This window comes from Bubalus bubalis, chromosome 7 (genome assembly GCF_019923935.1).
Source record: "Bubalus bubalis isolate 160015118507 breed Murrah chromosome 7, NDDB_SH_1, whole genome shotgun sequence".
In the NCBI taxonomy this organism is placed as follows: domain Eukaryota; kingdom Metazoa; phylum Chordata; class Mammalia; order Artiodactyla; family Bovidae; genus Bubalus; species Bubalus bubalis.
In genome coordinates this window covers 31,547,829-31,565,878 of record NC_059163.1, presented here as the reverse complement: position 1 = coordinate 31,565,878, position 18,050 = coordinate 31,547,829, and the positions used below count along the sequence as shown (strand labels likewise).

Genomic DNA, 18,050 nt, shown 5'->3' with positions numbered 1-18,050 from the left:
GTTTGATCCCTAGGTCGGGAAGATCCCTTGGAGTAAGAAATGACAACCCATTCTAGTATTCATACTTGAAAAAGTCCATGGACAGAGAAACCTGGCGGGCTACAGTCCATGGGGTCACAAAAAGTCTCAGATGCAAGTGAGCACACACACATACATTATTACACTTACCAAGGGTATACTGGTTAACCTTTGTGTGTCCCCTATTCTTACCTGACTGTAATGAAAGTTGACTGTGCAATGAATAGTTATAGAAAAGCTTTGGGAAACAACTCATTGTCTCAGACATTCTATAGTTTGTGAGCATGTGTGCTAAGTCGCTTCGGTCATATCCAACTCTGGGACCCGATGGTGTGAGGCCTGCCAGGCTCCTCTGTCCATGGGATTCTGCAGGCAAGAATATTGGAGTGGGTCGTTTTCATACCCTCCTCCAAGGGATCCTCCCAACCCAGCGATCGAACCCACATCTCTTACGTCTCCTGCACTGGCAAGCACTTTACCACTGTGCTTTACCACTTTGCCACTAGTGCCACCTGGGGAGCCCATTCTATACCCTAAAACTAGCCAACTCTAAGCTGGCCTTCCAAGTGAAACCCTAGCATGACACAGATTTACCTTTGATTTAGACTAAGAATTTGCATACCTCCCTCCTTACACATAAGGCTAAAGAAAACTCCCAGTAAAGCCCAGGGCCCTGAAAGCCTATGGTGAGCACTTCATTGTTCTGTTTGTGAAAGAAACCTCAGTGGACCCCTGCATTTTGCTTAGATTACTGTAGCTTTTCCCCCATTTGAAATAAAATACACCATTCAATGCTTCTGGAGGCAATCTGGCCATTTCCCCCATTATTGAAATTTTAAACATACATATCCTTTAGTACAGTACTTTTAAGAAAAATATTTACAAAAAAATACTCCCACTTGTGTGAAAAAACTTTATAAGGATGTTCACTGTGCCACTTTTATAATTACAAACTAAAATGAAAATGGATTAACTGTGCACCAAAAGGAAATGGAATATAATGCAGCCATTCAATAAATGAAATAAATCTATACCTATTGACAAATAGGTTGCTGATTATTTATAAAGTAAAACAAAGTAAATTGCAGAGAAATATACATAATAGTTCTCATTTTTTAACATAGGCAGCTATATTTTGATGTTTGATTTATGTGCCCATGTACACATGATAAAACAGGTACTCTGGGAAGTCATTTGGGAAGGAGATGGAAGTGAAGAAAGATTGTAACTTTTTATTGTCTGCACTTTTTTAATTATACAAGGCATGTCTTCCTTGAATACCCTCTATTCAAATGGCAGACATTGGGTAATATGATGTCTGCAGCTAATAACGCACCTAATGAAGTGTTGGGAAATGAAAGAAACCAAATGACTTCACTGGCAGCTAAGTCCTGATTGGCCCCTCAGTTGCCAGCCTCCTGGAGTCAAATTTAAATTCCTCCTACACACTCATAGCTCACCTAAGGGTAAAAATTTTCAGCATACAGACTAGAGAAATCACCTCACCTGTACATTTTCCCTAGTGAAGAGAAAGGTAACAGAACTGACCACGTTTCAAAGAGACCACTCATTTTTTTCACGTACCACTTTGTCTCAAAAAAGAAAAAAACAGAGTGAAAGAATAACATTACTTTGTTAATTCAGGTAACAATTTGAACATGAAGGCTGCGATTCTACTGTTTTGTCTTCTAGGATCAACTCTGTCATTACCGGTAAGTACACCCTGTTTATTTTATGCACCACCCAGCCTTAACTGCATCTCTAACGGTAGACCTCTCTCTCCCTCTCTGCCAAAACTTCTCTGTTTGTGACCAATTCCCTTAGTTTCCTGTTTTTATTTCCCAAGCTGAAAGATGATAAGCTAATGAAGTATTAGTGTATATTCCAACGTACTTACATTGTATCCACTTTATCATGGTAGAATATTCTTTGATTATTTTTGACAGAGCAATAGGGCAGAAATTAAGAGAAAAAGGGATGCGGTGGGTTATGTCTGCTCAAAGTGGCTAATTATTTTACTTCCAAAAAGAAGTTAAGATTTTCTTGCCAACTAATTATTTTTTCATGATTAAAGATGTAAACTACATTTTCTGAGTTTTCTAATTGGAAACACAAAACATCTAAATTATAAAAACTCTAAAAAGTCTACCAAATTGTGCAATAACAAGAGGATATTAGAAGGCAGATAATATTTTTTACTTAGAACATTTCATCACAAAATAAGTTCACATATAACAGGTTTAACAAAAAGAGAACCTAGTATTCAAACGTGTATTCCAACTATCCTCCAATATTTTATAGACATAATATGAGTGGTTTGGATCGCTACGTAAATTTCCTTTTGTTTGCGATGCTTCAGTGTGGACAATGAGAAAAAAAATTAAGGATATTTACTATGAATTAGCAGAACAAAAATAACATTCTCAATTAGGCTTCAAGCTCACTTAATACTTGCTTACTCATCCATGCAATCAACAAATATTTATTGAAAACTCTCTATATACCAAATAATGTGCTAGTTGTTAAAGATAGAATGGTGAGAGAAAAAAAAAGACATAATCCTTCATAAGGACTATTTTTAATGATAAATTATAAATTGTAACCATGATTAGTTCTATGAAGGAGATGAACAGGGTGATCTTCATGGAGGGGATGGAACAAACATAAAAAACCAACCTCCTTCTTATTTCATTCCACACATTTATCATTCTTTAAAGAAGTCTCCTGCAAAAATTTAATCTTTAAACAAGGTAAATTAGGAAGTTAATTTTTTTAATGTGGATTTTTGCACTTCACTGAATAAATTTGCCAAAAGGTTGTTCTAAGTTGGGTATCTCTTGTGAATTTAAATTACTATATAATTTGTGAAAACTCAAGACAAAACTTTCTAGAAGCATAGCTATCATTCAAGGTGGACCAAGGAGTCGTGTACAGATTCATGCAGACTGGGAGAGCAGCAAGAATCAGTGGTGTAGGAAGTGTGAGAAGTAACATTAAAATGTCTATTAGGTATCATAGTAGGATTTATCTAATAAAAACTCGGGACACAGGGGCAAGGTTTTTTTTTCAATTACTTGTAAATGAATTTGTTGAATTATCATAAAGGTATATGAAAGAATAGATTTGAAAATATGAACACTTAATGTAGCCTAGCAATTGTTTCAATAGATCAAAAGTTTGGGAATATGGGCGTACATTGGAGCTGGGACACTTGGATGTTTGGGACAGTGGTCAGGGTAAGCCTCAAAAGGAAGGTGAACTCAAGCAGGTGAGGGAGTGAGCCAATGTCTGGGGAAAGAGCGTTCCAGGCAGAGGGAACAGGTGGCAGTGAGGTTCTGAGGTAGCATGGGCCTCGGGTGTCCCAGAGACAGCAAAGAGCCTAAGTAGCAGTAATGGAGTGAATGAGAGGAAATGAGGTCGAGTGGGCGTTCAGAGAGGTGCTGGGGGGCCAGGGTTTGAGGGCCTTTTGGGCCATTGTAGTGTCCCTGACTTTTACTCTGAGTGAAAACAGAGGTTAAGGCAGCGGTTGAACAAAGACATGAACAGACAAGACTGCAGTTTTCAAAGGATCCCTCTGAATACCATGCTGACAATGAATCATAGGAGATGAAAACACCTTTGCAGAATTTGTACTTACATAATCTTAAGGCTTAAAGGGACTCCTAAGGGCAGATAGTGCCAATCCTCTCTCTTATGACTGAGGGAAAAGACCAAAGTGAAGTCAAGAGGCGTTGTCAGCTCCAGGATTTACCCAAGTGACCCAAGAGTCAGTGCAGTGCTGGGGGAGCCACAGGACACTATCCTTGGGGACATAGCCAGGAGCAAAGGCCAACTAGAGTCAGCCTGGACAGGAAGCTTCCACCTGAATGCAGCTGGAAGGCTAAGAGAAGCAAATAGAAGGACTCATTTCTTCAAGGACTAAAAGTCCTTGCAGGAATTCCTAGTACAGGCTCTACAACTCATAAAATCACTGTGGGCAGGTCATAGTGCTTCTCGGTTTCATGGATAAACTAGAATAATACAACTAGGTCATATGGACTCAAAAAGACTTTTACCCCTAAAATTCAGTTATTCTTAATACACTAAGAAAATACTCTGACCAAGCAGGGGACTGAATTTCTATTACACGAGTGACTTTTCAGGTTCAAGGCTGACAGCTTCATGAAAATGCAGTAGAAATCGAGGCAACTTATCTTCAAGCATTAGGAAAAAGCAAATGTGTACAGAGCTGAGGTGTGGACTATATATTTTATGTCCCAGAGGAGGAAAAGAAATGACTACCACCAGAAAACCACGTGCCCTACTCACCCTCTGTCCCTCCCCACAGCACCCTTCCTGGTCTGGCACTTTCCCTTTCTACAGCTGCCTCTCCTGTCATGCACAAAATGTTCCAGGGAGTTAAAACTGTTTCAAAACACACAGGGGCTAAAGGCAGATTTTTGCATTTTGGGTAAACTTATTACCTCCTGGAAATAAATGGATACAAGACCTCAAACCATTTTAAAGTTGAAATTATACCTCTACAATATTTATTAAATTTTTTTTTCCTTGCTCCTACCCCTAGGTGGGGGTGAAATATTCTATAAGCGGTTTAAATTTAGTTGTCCTTTAAGATTCAACCTTGGCATGACTTTCAGTCAGGAATGGGTAAAGCTAGAAGTTATATTGTTTCTGTCTTAAAACAGGTCATCCAGGAGAAGAGAATTTTTAAAGTCTCCTTGTTCATTCTCTTTCTAAACCTTAGTCTTCTTTCAGTTTTTTACAGATCACCTGACATAAGTTTCTTTACTCTGAGGTCTGCTCTCTCAAGCCTGAGCTGGAGGAATGCTCCCTACTGGATAACTTCATCCTACCAAATAGTTTAATAATTCTTTGTCTTGTTCCCAGTCAATATGGGGGAGGGAGAGCTGGTCATGACAGGTCCAGTGTGTGTATATAAGGTCTCTTCACTTGGTATTCTGCTAGCTTTCTTTAAGTTCAGACTCAAGGCAAACTCAAAAAGACTTGTGAACACACATGAAAAATGGTAGATGCTGCTTCGTCAAATATTTGTTATCACAGATGCAGCTCAACCCTGCTTTGGTGCTTCCTCCTACCAAGCTTGTTCCAGATCAGGCAACACTGCTAAACCCACAGCAGCCAAGTCAGGTAAGAGTCCTACAATGCTGAACATCTGGAGACCAGCAAAGCGAACATGCTAAGGCTGGTGGATTTAAAGTCAAGATTCACCCAAAGTTTCATGACTGAGCAAGAGAGAGAAAAGCCTTATTTGGGGGGAAATAAAAACAAGAAACATACTTTTTTAATTAATATTTCTTATTTCATTCTTATTATTTCAACACATATTCATTCCTATTCCTTTTGTCTGAGTAATAATTTGGTTCAGCAGCCAAATCTAGTCAATTCTGAAAAGCAATAGCTACACCTATTGAAAAAGCTTGGTCATCTATGCCTTTGAAGAACTGAGAATTAAGCAAATACGGTACTTGCCAGAACCTACAGGGATTAAGAGGTAATCCATAAAAACAGTTGCAGATTTCCTAGTGGTTTTAACTATTATTGTTGATGAACTGATGTGTTACTGTAAAATCTGTCATTGAAGCATATTTAAATACTTTTGAAAACTGAATGGTCTCCTAGCTACCCTCCCCCTTCTTCCCATCCTCCCTCTGTTCAAAAAGACCTCTCCTTACCTACATCTAGACTTTGTGAAAATGGTACAGTAACACTAGCATAAAGTTTTCATTTTGGTCTATGGACATTACACAATACTCAAGTCACTAGCCAACCTTCTGCCTTAAGGAACTTGAAGCTTAGAGGACTTTCCTTAAAAAAGAATACAAAATTAGATATGAAAAATTAGTTACTAAAGTGAAAAATTCACGGTGAGATAAGAAATGAGTAAATTACACACTTTTAAGCTGATAAATACCTTCAACCTGACACATTGCTTGGGTACCTCCAAGGGCCATGGAAGGGGCAATGCTGGTGAGAGACCCTGAAGCTTTAGCTTCATGGTAAATCCACCTGCGATAGAAGTAATGGTACTTGAGGATATAAACCACTGATGGCATTGTAAAACCAGACAACTTTTTGTCTCACATATTAATTTCAATGCCCTGCAGGTCTTCTCTTCTTTAAGTCTAATTCCTTTGACACATATGCTCACACTGGGGTCAGACTTGCAACTGGTAAGTACCTTTTATATCATTTTAATGTCCATTTTTAAATAAAAATAATACCTCATGTTGAGTGTATATATGGGGGGTGGGTATCCACAGATGTACACATACATACATTTCACTGTAGATAAACGGAAAGAGAGGTGACAGAGAAAAGTCAAAGAGAGCTGAATACGATTCAATACAACATTAAAATTGTTCTTATCTTTAAGATTATCTCTAAAGGAATTAATCTAATTCTCAAGTCTTTACTTCTTTAGTTCTCACCTCCTCTCTCAGCCCCCCTTCTCATTCCTCCAACATATCTTCCTCACAGGGCTTTCCTGGTGGCTCAGACAGAATCTGCCTGCAATGCAGGAGACCTAGGTTTGATTCCTGAGGAAGATCCTCTGGAGAAGGGAATGGATACCCACTGCAGTATTCTTGTCTGGAGAATCCCATGGACAGAGGTGCCTGGCAGGCCACAGTCCATGGGATCGCAAAGAGTCAGACACAACTGAGCGACTAACACTTTCACTTTTTCACATCTTCCTCACAGCCTATACGACATCCAAACACTATGACTGCTATTATCACCCCAACAACAAGAGCAAATGAGAAGGGATGGGAAAATCTACATTCTTCTCATAGAATGTCTGTATAGTTTAATCTGTCTGGGGAATAAAATAATTAATAAATTTCTTCCCTGCTTAAAGTGGGTTTTTCCCCAGTGGTCAGATTTAAATGTAGTACTAGATCATATTCAAGCTACTTTATTTGGACCCTCACAATTTTCATGGGGATACCTATGAAGCAACTCATTTTCTTCATAAGAAAGCTATCAGGAAAATTCCTGGAACCATTGCTGTCATAGCCAAAAGGGGAAGGCAAGTATGAGATCATCTAAGTAATCCTCAGGAGAATGGGTTAAATGCCAAAGGAAACCTGAGTGTGAGAAAAGTTAGTCCTGGACTTCACGGTTGTACTAGCAGACTAAACAGGTCTCTGAACTTCATTTGTATTCCTAATTCCAAAAGCAATGTCATCTACTATAGATTTGCAAAGTAAATCCTCCCTTTTACATCTAGTAAATACAGTTTCATATCCTGGATGTTCAAATTGAAACAAGACAATCTTCCTCATTGCCCTACAGCTAAATCCTGCTGCAGGGATGCCATCTGGTACACAGACCCTCCCACTGGCCCTGGGGGGACTGAAGGTACAGCAGCAGCTGCAACCACAAGTAAGTTCAAAGCCCTGCTCAGTTTAACACTGGCGTTTCCCCTCAGGTGAAAGCCTAAAGGAGGGGAAAGAATATTTTCAAGGTTCTTGAAAATTTTACCCAGACACTTTGCAGACGGAGGTCCTATTAAACTTATGACCATCTTTGGCAATTTGGTTCTTGCTGAAACTCCATGAAAACACACCCAGAAAACTGAGTGTGCTGCCCCATCGCCTCTCAAGAGTACACTTGTAACAGGTAACAGGAAACGTGAAGAGCTAGGGAAGATTGAGAAGTAAAGAATAAAGCTGGGAATTGAGAGGCATCAGGATTCTTCTCCAGCTTGCTCTGTTTCTATGAAAGACTTTCTGAGTGACCAGAATCATTCCAAAGAAAAGATAAGGGATGGACATAGCTTATTTCCAGAAAATCTAATCTCCTTTTTGTGCCCCTTTTCCATGCCTCCTTTCAAGTTCCTGAGAATCCTCTAGTTCCTTTTCTTCTCCCATAATTATTTGCTTTTAGGAAAAACCCCCCAAAACCTTCTCACACAAAGATTTAAATGACATACTTAGGACACCACCTCTTTTAGAAATGCTTGCATTTTAACGGCAAAGCCCAAACTTTTCTTCTTGGAATTTCTCTAAATAGTTTAATGACTCTGGAGAAAAATACAGTGATTCTTTATGACTAATTGGTTATCATTAACTTATTCTCCCTAACACATACCCTCAGTCCCTATCATTCCCACATAGTCTGATTTTTTGTAGAAGTTTCTTGATTATTACATACACGCTATATGTTAGTTACAGAGAATTTAGAAAAAAAGATAAGAAAAGGAAAAACTAAAATTCACTCATAAGCCTACCAGTCAGAATTAAACCCTGTCAGCATTCTAGAGTATGACCTTTCAGTCTTTGTTCTATGCATATAAGTATAGTTTTTAAAGAAAATATGTTCTTACTATATTTAATGTTCTATAATCTAACTTTTTCACATAATACATTTTGAAAAGACTTTCCTATATTTTGAATATTCACTTATAATATTGTGAATAGCATAATATTGTTTTCAATGATTGCTTAGTATTCCACCATATTGCAAAAGTTTGTGTTTTTTCCAAAATTTTTACTTCCATAAATAATACCACAGTGAACATCCCTTAACTAAGTCTTTGACCATATTGGTGATTCTTTCCTTAAGACTAGGAATAGAATTTGTGAGTCCAAAGACATTAAAAAAAGTAAGACTTAATACACATTCCCAAAAAGTGAAGCATGACTATATCCTATCTTCCTACCACTATGGAAACCCAACTTACAGTAGCAAGCTTGCATTAATTAGTAATTATAATCAAAGCTGAGTTTAATTGACAAAATTATTTTTAGCTGCTCAATTTAAATTCTACATCGTATTCAACCAATGCTTTTCCCTGTACCTTCTTTTGTCCAAGATAACAACACAAAAGACTATACTGCTTAATTTACTCATATTTGTAAAATTCTGTAATGTAACTAACTGTTACGTTTCTTTTTTAATACTCATGTATATATTCGTAGATCAGTCAGTACTTATTTCTTACAGATATATTAGAGCCTTCACTCCAAGTGTTTTCTGTTATTTATATCTTAATAATAAGAGTGATCCTCTGAAAAAGACTAGAGAGAGTTGTTTACTGCGCAACCTTGGTATAGTCCACCTGCCAACTGCCCCCAGTTTCAGTTTCAATTGCTGCCCTGTTCTAACCTCAAAGTCAGACTTAGTACATCTTCATATTCCCCAAAGAGTATATCCACTGGAGTCCAAGGCAGTAGTGGGCACTGTAGATGGTATTAAAGATTCGGTAGAGACATTTGACATGCATGGCCCCTTCATCCAATAATATAAATCAATCCTCATTCTCTGTGGGGCTTCTTCAAAGTCTCTAGGCTATACCACCACCAAGGGTCCTCATACATGCCTTCTCCTGTGCAGGCGCAACGGCTCTGACCCTGTCTCTCCCTACGCAGAATACCTTATATCCCCTGCCGGAAACCTGGGCACATGTCCACAGCTCTCATTAGCGAAGCAAGTCCAGTGCGCTAAGAATGAACTCTAGAACCACACAACTTCTGGCCAAATCCTGGCTCTCCACTCACTTCCTATGTGGCTAAGTTACTTTACCCTCTGTGACTCATTTTCTTCATCATTTAAAACAGGAATTAATTAGAACCTTACCACTAGAGCTGTTAGAAGGATTAAGTGAGTAAATCTACATAAAACACTTAGAACAGTACCTAGCACATGGTAATCATTCAATACATTTAGCTATTATTTCAAACAAATTCTCTATGAAAAACTAACAACTTCTCTCCTTACTGTTACATTGGTATTACATTAGTTAATTATCTTTCATTATAGTTTTTAGACATCTGTGGTTTCCTCTTTGTATCTTTTTGTTCCTTCTAATTTGCCTTTAAAGAAGAACTTTCCATTTTGTTTTCTCCCAAATCCTTTGTCCCTTTCCTTTGATCCATTTTTTCATTGCCACCCTGAAGACTATTTGTTTATGGTCAGTAGCCAAGGATCTGACTGAGAGTAAGGCTTTTTCCTAAATGTTTGTACTTTTTATCTTTGGGCATTATGGGTATTACTGTACAAACTTCTTGAGAAATAATAAAGGTCTTTTTATAAGACTTTCAAATCTTTTAGGTTGGGTTGTATTAAAAGTCCCATTTTGATTAAGTTTTATGACACTGGATTTCTATAGAAATAAAAATAAACCTTAAAACCCTAATTCTTTCTAACAAACCCTAAAGTTAGATCTTAGAGTGCTAGAGCATACCAACACCTCACCCAGAGCTTTCCAGCTACAAATTCACTCCATTCACATAGTCATCAGTGACCAGTAGAGTGTTTCTCACTTAGCGCTAAGAACTCTGTTAGGACCAGGGATGTTGAACAATATCATCCATAATTTCCTGCTTGTGCCTCTTTTAATAGCAAAATATCCAGGCAACCATTGTGAGACTAACTATATATGCTTTAAGAAATCTTGATTATTTTAAAATATCCAGTACATGTTTCCATGTATCTTCTGAGATGCCATGTAAAAGAAACATACATTTTATCATCATGATTACTTGGAATAATTTTAAGTTTTCAGATACCTTGAGAACAAAATTATTTTCATCCAATTTACTAACTTCTGCCTTTTAAATGTGCCACCTTAAGCTGGTTTCTAAATCTCTCTGGGCCTAATCTTCTTTTCACAAACTGAATCAGTTCCAATTGCCATCCTTCTCATGAGTCAATATCTATGATTTTAGATGATACACTAAATGGAATATCTATTTAATAAATATTGTGTACTTATTTTGAAAGTTTCGATATTTACATCATCTGCCAGAATTTAACTTTTAGTATATTTTTACTAAATTTTTCTCTCTTTTTTTCAGATGTTACCGGTTATTGTAGCACACTTTGGAGCCCAGGTAAGATTATTTTATAATATGATTTTATTTTAGATCATCTTAGTGTGAAATATTTAACTCTGTATCAATTCACCAGATAGTTGCCAAGCTTTCAATTTTCTCTCACTGTATGAACACTACAAATAGGATAATAACAAGAACATTTACTGGGCACTTACTATGTGCCAGGCACTGTCCTAAACACTTTTTATTTATTATGTGCTATTTCATCTAAGCTTCTAATAATCTTCTATAGTCCATGTTTTTATTTCCAATGTGAAGACGAGTAACTAGCGACACTCACAGTTAGTTGTTCAGTTATATCACACAGTAAATGTCACAGATGAAGCAATCAGTCAATCCTTTAAACCACACTGTCAAGAAAAAAAAAAAGAATGAATTAATTAATTAACTGATCTAAAAATTGATGGTGTGGGGGATTTTTTAATCTCAAATTTATTTATTAACTATATGTCTTTTCCCTAAAAATGATAAACTTTCCTCTCTCTCTATTTTTCCATTGTAAAAGGTAATTCTTGAGATCACTGATACAATTACCAAGACCCAAGATCAAATATGAGCATCAGATGGCAGGTTTTACTTCTTCCTTTTTTTAATTGGAGGATAATTGCTTTACAATGCTATGTTGGTTTCTGCTGTACAACAGCGTGAATCAGCTATAAGTTTACATACGTCCCCTCCCTCTTGAGTTTTTACTTCTAAAAGCAGAATCAAATATAAAATTCACACTAACTCTTAATTCCACATCAAGGAACACATCCCAAGGAAATAATCTGAAATACAGCAAAGGTTTATTTACAAATATATTCATCAAAATATTTTTATAGTAAAGACGAATACTGTGTGTGTGCTCCGTCACTCAGTCGCTTCCAACTCTTCGCAACACCATGGATTGTAGCCTGCCAGGCTCCTCTATCCATGGAATTTTCTAGGCAAGAATACTGGAGTGGGTTGCCATTTCTTACTCCAGGTGATCTTCCTGACCCAGGGAAAGAACCCACGACTCTTGGGTCTCCTGCTTTGGCAGGCAGACTTTTTACCATTGCACATTTGGGAAGCCCCCAGAGAAGTATATTAGGTGCAACTTAAATTTAAACAGAAGAAAAATTATTATGTAAACTGTACAGCATAAAAGCAAATACTTGTGACCATTCAAAAGTACATTTGCTAAAATTTGTTGGCAACATGGTTAAAGAATTGCTGTGTAGTATTAAAAGAAAAGGTAAGACACAAATTGTGTAAATGATGTGACTTCTATAACATGTAAAAAAGAAATGTTTGAAAAACATCTGGAAGAAAATACATCAACTCTGCATGATGGGATTATTTTTTTTTCTTTATGGCTGTCTGCATTTTCCAAGTTTCCTCTAATGTGTATATATTACCTAATAATAGAAAATAGGTAATTTTTGAAATGCATAAAACCTCCCATCACTCAGATAAAAAATGTTAGCAGTCCAATACCATGTGCTGACTTGAGTTTTGTAATAAAAGTCTCAAAGCCAGTTTAAATTATTGCTGAAAATTAAAATATATATATATATCTCTTTAAAACCATTTTAAGCTTTTAAATTATGATATATATATATTGCCTCAAATATATTAAAATCTGTCTAGTAATATGTGTTATTATTTTCCTTTTAGGGTACTATCCTAAGCTCAGAGGAACTGGTAAGCAAAAAAAAATTAATTCCTAGTATTTCAAGTTCTTTTCACTGCTACCACAATGCTGTTTCCTATCCTTATATAACTTTTGACCTCAGCCCCTAAACCTGGTACATGCTGTCATACACTGAACACTTTTATAGGTCTTCTCATTAGGTTATCTTTTCTCCAGCTAGGGATTCCATCATCCTTCTTCAGCTACTTCTCCACTGATTTGACTTAGCTTTTGTTTTCCACATATTGATGTCAGATTCAGGTCTATCCAGAAAGTCAATGCATATTTTTAAATTTTATTTCAAGTTGATTAAAATCTAGTGTTATAAGTTATTGAAATACATGCAGATTTAGAATCATATACATATTGATCTTTATCTCAGAAAAGATTCTTTTTTTTACTTAAATGTTTAATGCTTGTAGAAAAATATATTTTTATTCTAGCATCTTATGATGATAAATTAAACCTGCTCTAGACATATGAATAACTAAAGGGCTGAACCCAAAAACTCATAGTACTATGTCTAGGCACTTCTACGCATTTCTCCAGTCATTTTCAGAGAAAAATAATTTGAATTAATGGTATCTAAACTTGACACTAAAGTAAAGAGGAAATATCTGGGAAGATAGTTTTTAAATTTTTGTATTATAAGGAAAGTAGAGATTTGCTTAATTGTTCATAAGTAAAATCAAATAATGGGGCTGTTTTGCCAACACTGATACATGAACACCCATTTCTACCAGTTATGGACCTGATCCTATAAAACAAGCGCCTTGGTGGATTTTTCTTTTTATGTATATTGACTTTAATACTCACCAGATTACAAATTAGAGATTTTTAACACAAGTTAACAGAAAAAGACACAGAGGCTAGAAAAACTTTAGCAACATAGGTGCCAAGGTCAATAAAACAGTAGATCTAGATTAAAAACCATTTTTCTATCCACTATTCCAGAGGTTTTCAAGTTTTTTTAGTGAAATGCACAGTAACAGTTATATTTTTCATGTTGCTAAAATATACACATTTTATGAAACAATATTTACCCTTATTATAGAGAGTGCACTGGTAATTTATAGTCTATTATTTTTGCCTTGTTTTTTAATGATGTACGTCTTCTTTATTTCAAGTGCATGGATGTCACAACCCCCAGTTTGAAAACTTCTGTACTCTACTCCTGTCTCTCATCCAGCATAAGCCTAATTCTGGTTTCAGTACCTCATAAATCTAAGACAGTGTTTTCCAAACGTCAGTCCTGGACCATCAAACCACGACAATTTGGAGTGCTGGTTAAAATGCATATTTCTGCCTTCCAGGTGGTATTTGTGTATGCTAACAATTGAGAACCATGCTCAAAGAAACAGACCTGTATCTTAATTATAAGTTCTTAACCCTTTTTATTCTATGAAAATGCTATCAGAACTGGGAGGTCCCAGAGAACTTGTTTCTGCCTGAACTCTCTTCAAAACCAGCTGATTTCCAGGTATTTCATCTTAGGAAGAACTTTTCATGGTAATTTGTTCCCAGGGGAAGAACAACAGGTCTAAGTACCAACAACATTCAATACCAGTGTGCAAATCACTGACAGTCCAATAGAAAGGAGATCCATTGAGTAACCTTAAAGAATACACCAGTGGCTGAATTGCCAAAAGAAATGTTCTTGACTGAATATTCCAATGCCCTTGAAAAAATATATCAAAAGCAAGCATAAAAGTCATGAGATATGAATTGATTAATCTACTTGACTTCATTTTTCCATTGATTTTTAATCTCTTAAATTACTTTTTGAAAAGTCTGGGCAAAGGAGAGACTGTGGTTTAGGTCAATAAGAGAAATATAGCCTGCTGCAATTGTATGGAGTTTCTGTCTTAGTTCTACTTCCAAATACAATTTATATGAACAAGTGATGCATTGTTCCTTTTCCTGTGACTGACTTGATTCTTGCTTTCCCTTTCTGGGAAAAATGGAGCATAGCAAGGATCCTTAGTAATGAAACCAGCATCAGACTTGGCTCAGGCTGCTGCTGCTGCTGCTAAGTCGCTTCAGTCGTGTCTGAGTCTCTGCGACTCCAGAGACGGGAGCCCACCAGGCTTCCCTGTCCCTGGGATTCTCCAGGCAAGAACACTGGAGTGGGTTGCCATTTCCTTCTCCAATGCATGAAAGTGAAAAGTGAAAATGAAGTCTCTCAGTCGTGTCCGACTCTAGCGACGCCATGGACTGCAGCCCACCAGGCTCCTCCATCCATGGGATTTTCCAGACAAACGTACTGGAGTGGGGTGCCATTGCCTTCTCTGTTGGCTCAGGCTAGGGGGCCATTTTCTCTAAGGAATGCCCAATCTTTACTGTTTTTGCTGACTCTACCCTCTTCATCTGCGAATCCTACTCAAACTTGCTGCTCTCAAAGAAGAAAAGGCTAGTTGACCAGCCTTAAAATGTGTTCTTTTGACTTTGTCTTCTATTTTCTTCTCTCATTCCAGCAAGGGACCTCTCAAATCTTAACAGGCCTTATCTTTCATCCCTTGTTCCCTGGAGCCATCCTGCCCACCAGTCAGGCTAATCCAGATGCCCAGAATGGAATCCTTCCTGCAGGACAAGCAGGAGCAAATCCTGCCAGCCAGGGAACCCCAGAGGACCCCTTCTCAACCCCTAGTGGCACAGACGACGACTTTGCAGCAACCACACCTGCTGGCATCCAGAGGGGCAGGCCAACCACGGAGGAAACGCCCACAGGATCACCCAAAGGTGGGTTCTCTAAGCCAGGAAGACACCCCGGGCCATGAACATCATCTGTGGAGTGAGAGAGAAGGGTTCTTTGTCTTGCCTTGACAAATACAGATCCTAATAGTATCAGGGAGCCCCTTTATTCACTCACATTTGATTCCAGCAATAAGAGAATATTTTTCCAGGATTACTATCCCTACTGGGGCTTCCCTGATAGCTCAGTTGATAAAGAATCCACCTGCAATGCAGGAGACCCCAGTTTGATTCCTGGGTCGGGAAGATACATTGGAGAAGGGATAGACTACCCACTCCATTATTCTTGGGCCTCCTATTGAATATACCCCAAAAGAAAACATTTAATTGCTGACATAATATACTTTCCATGTTGGGTCAGGGCTGAAAATATTTGAAACCAGATGGTGCGCTCCCTTTCCCATCCCCCATACACCCCCTCAAACACACACAGGACACAGTTAATCAATCAAGATACTCTTTCCCACTCACTCATCATGGATGAGACCCAGGACCTTCCTAACATAAGGTGGCAAGCTGCTCTTAGTAATAGACTAGAGTTAGCACAATAGATGAACTCATGTGCCATTCTCTTCAGATGAAACTTAAGAAACATTGTAAGAAGTAAGCTCTCCTAGCATTAACAAACAGATAATCATTTAATCTGTGAGGATGTATAGACCCAAATGTTCCAAATATCCAGAGACAAAAGAATGATTTGTTACTGATACTCTCACCCCAAGAAATTTTCATCTCAAGTAAAAATATTTAAGTGTAACATGCTTATACCTACATTTAAAAAGAGGTTTTTTTTCTTCCAGGAATTCAGTAAGCTGTCTCAATTTTTTTCAACTGAACCATCTCAAATGTGGTGACACATGAGAATCTTTTTCATTGGTCATATTACTGAATAGATTAAGACATACTGGACAGTATCAGAAGAAATTAATTCTTAGCTTATTTTAAAATTTTTCTTGAAATTTCAGAAAATATATACTTCCTGGAGAATACTGACTTCTGAAAAAAATACTAATGAAATGCATAAATTTGTCTTTCAAATATAATATTATGCCACGTTGGACCCAGAAGATACGTACATTAAAAATATACTTTTAAACTGACTCTTTGTCTTCTTTGTGGGAGTGAAAACAAGTCTGAGCATTTCAGAAACTGCATTACCTCAGGACACTTAGATGATATTCTTGTCTAGACTGTCTTTGGAAGCAGGAAACGCAGCAGTCATGGGAGTGGACACCAAGCCATGTAAAAACAAGTTCTAATCTTCTTAAAATCACCTTATGACTCACTCTTTTCCAGAAGAGCCACAAATTTAATTTTCAATAAGCAAATTAATTGCAAAGCTAAGAAAATTACATGTGCATCTAATATAGGCAGTGGAAGTCAAGAATTATAAGTCATATTGTCTGTCCTCAAGTTGCTTATAATACAGAGCTAGTGATTATGGCATTTAATGTTTAATTTGTTATGTCTGATATTGAGGAATGACACTGATAAAATATCTGCTAAAGAGCTAGAGGAATCATGCTTCTTGACTTCAGATGATATTACAAAGCTACAGTAATAAAAACAGTATGACACTGGCACAAAAACAGATAAATAGATCAATAGGATGGATAGAAAGGCCAGAAATAACCCATACACTTATGGCCAATTAATCTAAAACAAAGGAGGCAGGAATATACAATGAAGAAACATCTCTTCAACAAGCGGTACTGGAAAAACTGGACAGCTACATGTAGAAGAATGAAATTAGAACATTCTCTAACACCATATACAAATATAAACTCAAAATGAATTAAAGACCTAAGTGTAGGGCTTCCCTGGTGGTCCAGAGGTTGAGAGTCTGCCTGCCAATGCAGAGGTCACAGGTTCGATCCCTGGTCTGGGAAGACTCCACATGCCGCAGGGCAACTGAGCCTATGCACCACTACTGAGCGTGTGCCCTAGAGCCTGGGAGTCACAGCTACTGAGCCCACATGCTGCATATATGGAAACCCGTGCTCCCTAGAGCCTGTGCTCCCCAGACCCTGTGCTCCCCAACAAGAGAAGCCACCGCAATGAGAAGCCCAAGCACCACAGCTAGAGAGTAGCCCACACACAGCAACGAAGACCCAATGCAGCCAAAATAAATAAGTAAATAAAAATAAATAAAATATTTTTTAAAAAAAGACCTAAGTGTAAAACCAGATACTATAAAACTTTTAGAGAAAACATAGGCAGAACACTCTTTGACATAAATTGCAGGATATCTTTTTTTATCCACCTCCTAGAGTAATGAAAATAAAAACAAAAATAAACAAATGGAACCTAATTAAATTAAAAGTTTTACAAAGTAAAAGAACTCATAAAAAAATGAAAAGACATTCCACAAAAAGAGAGAAAATATTTGCAAACAAAGCAACCAAAAAGGGATTAATCTCCAAAATACACAAACAGCTCATACAGCTAAGTATCAAAAAAAAAAAAAAAAGCTACCCAATCAAAAAACGGGTAGAAGATCTAAGTAGACATTTCTCCAAAGACATACAGATGGTCAAAAAGCACATGAAAAGATTCTCAACATTGTTAATTATTAGAGAAATGCAAATCAAAGTTACAATGAGGTATCACCTCACACCAGTCAGAACTGCCCTCTTCAAAAAGTCTACAAATAATAAAGTGCTAGAAAGGATGTGGAGAAAAGGGAACCCTCCCACATTGTTGGTGGGAATGTAAATTGGTACAGCCACTATGGAGAACAGTATGGAGGTTGCTTAAAAAACTAA

The 18,050-nt window shown here is 37.3% G+C and overlaps 1 protein-coding gene across 3 annotated transcripts; it reads left to right on the top strand.

Annotated features, from left to right (window-relative positions):
- The first annotated feature begins 1,473 nt into the window (after positions 1 to 1,473).
- Positions 1,474 to 16,381, top strand: AMTN (amelotin). 3 transcript variants are annotated; one of them, XM_006071120.4, is made up of 9 exons: positions 1,474 to 1,552; positions 1,663 to 1,730; positions 5,080 to 5,166; positions 6,144 to 6,209; positions 7,333 to 7,422; positions 10,839 to 10,874; positions 12,519 to 12,545; positions 15,009 to 15,273; positions 16,086 to 16,381. In XM_006071120.4, exons 2-9 carry the CDS (start codon positions 1,677 to 1,679, stop codon positions 16,094 to 16,096), a joined length of 636 nt encoding a protein of 211 aa, XP_006071182.1. In that variant the 5' UTR covers positions 1,474 to 1,552; positions 1,663 to 1,676; the 3' UTR covers positions 16,097 to 16,381. The 3 variants fall into 3 exon arrangements, with proteins under 3 accessions (XP_006071182.1, XP_044801741.1, XP_025145742.1); XM_044945806.2 differs by lacking the exon at positions 6,144 to 6,209; XM_025289957.3 differs by lacking the exon at positions 7,333 to 7,422.
- Positions 16,382 to 18,050: the final 1,669 nt, after the last annotated feature.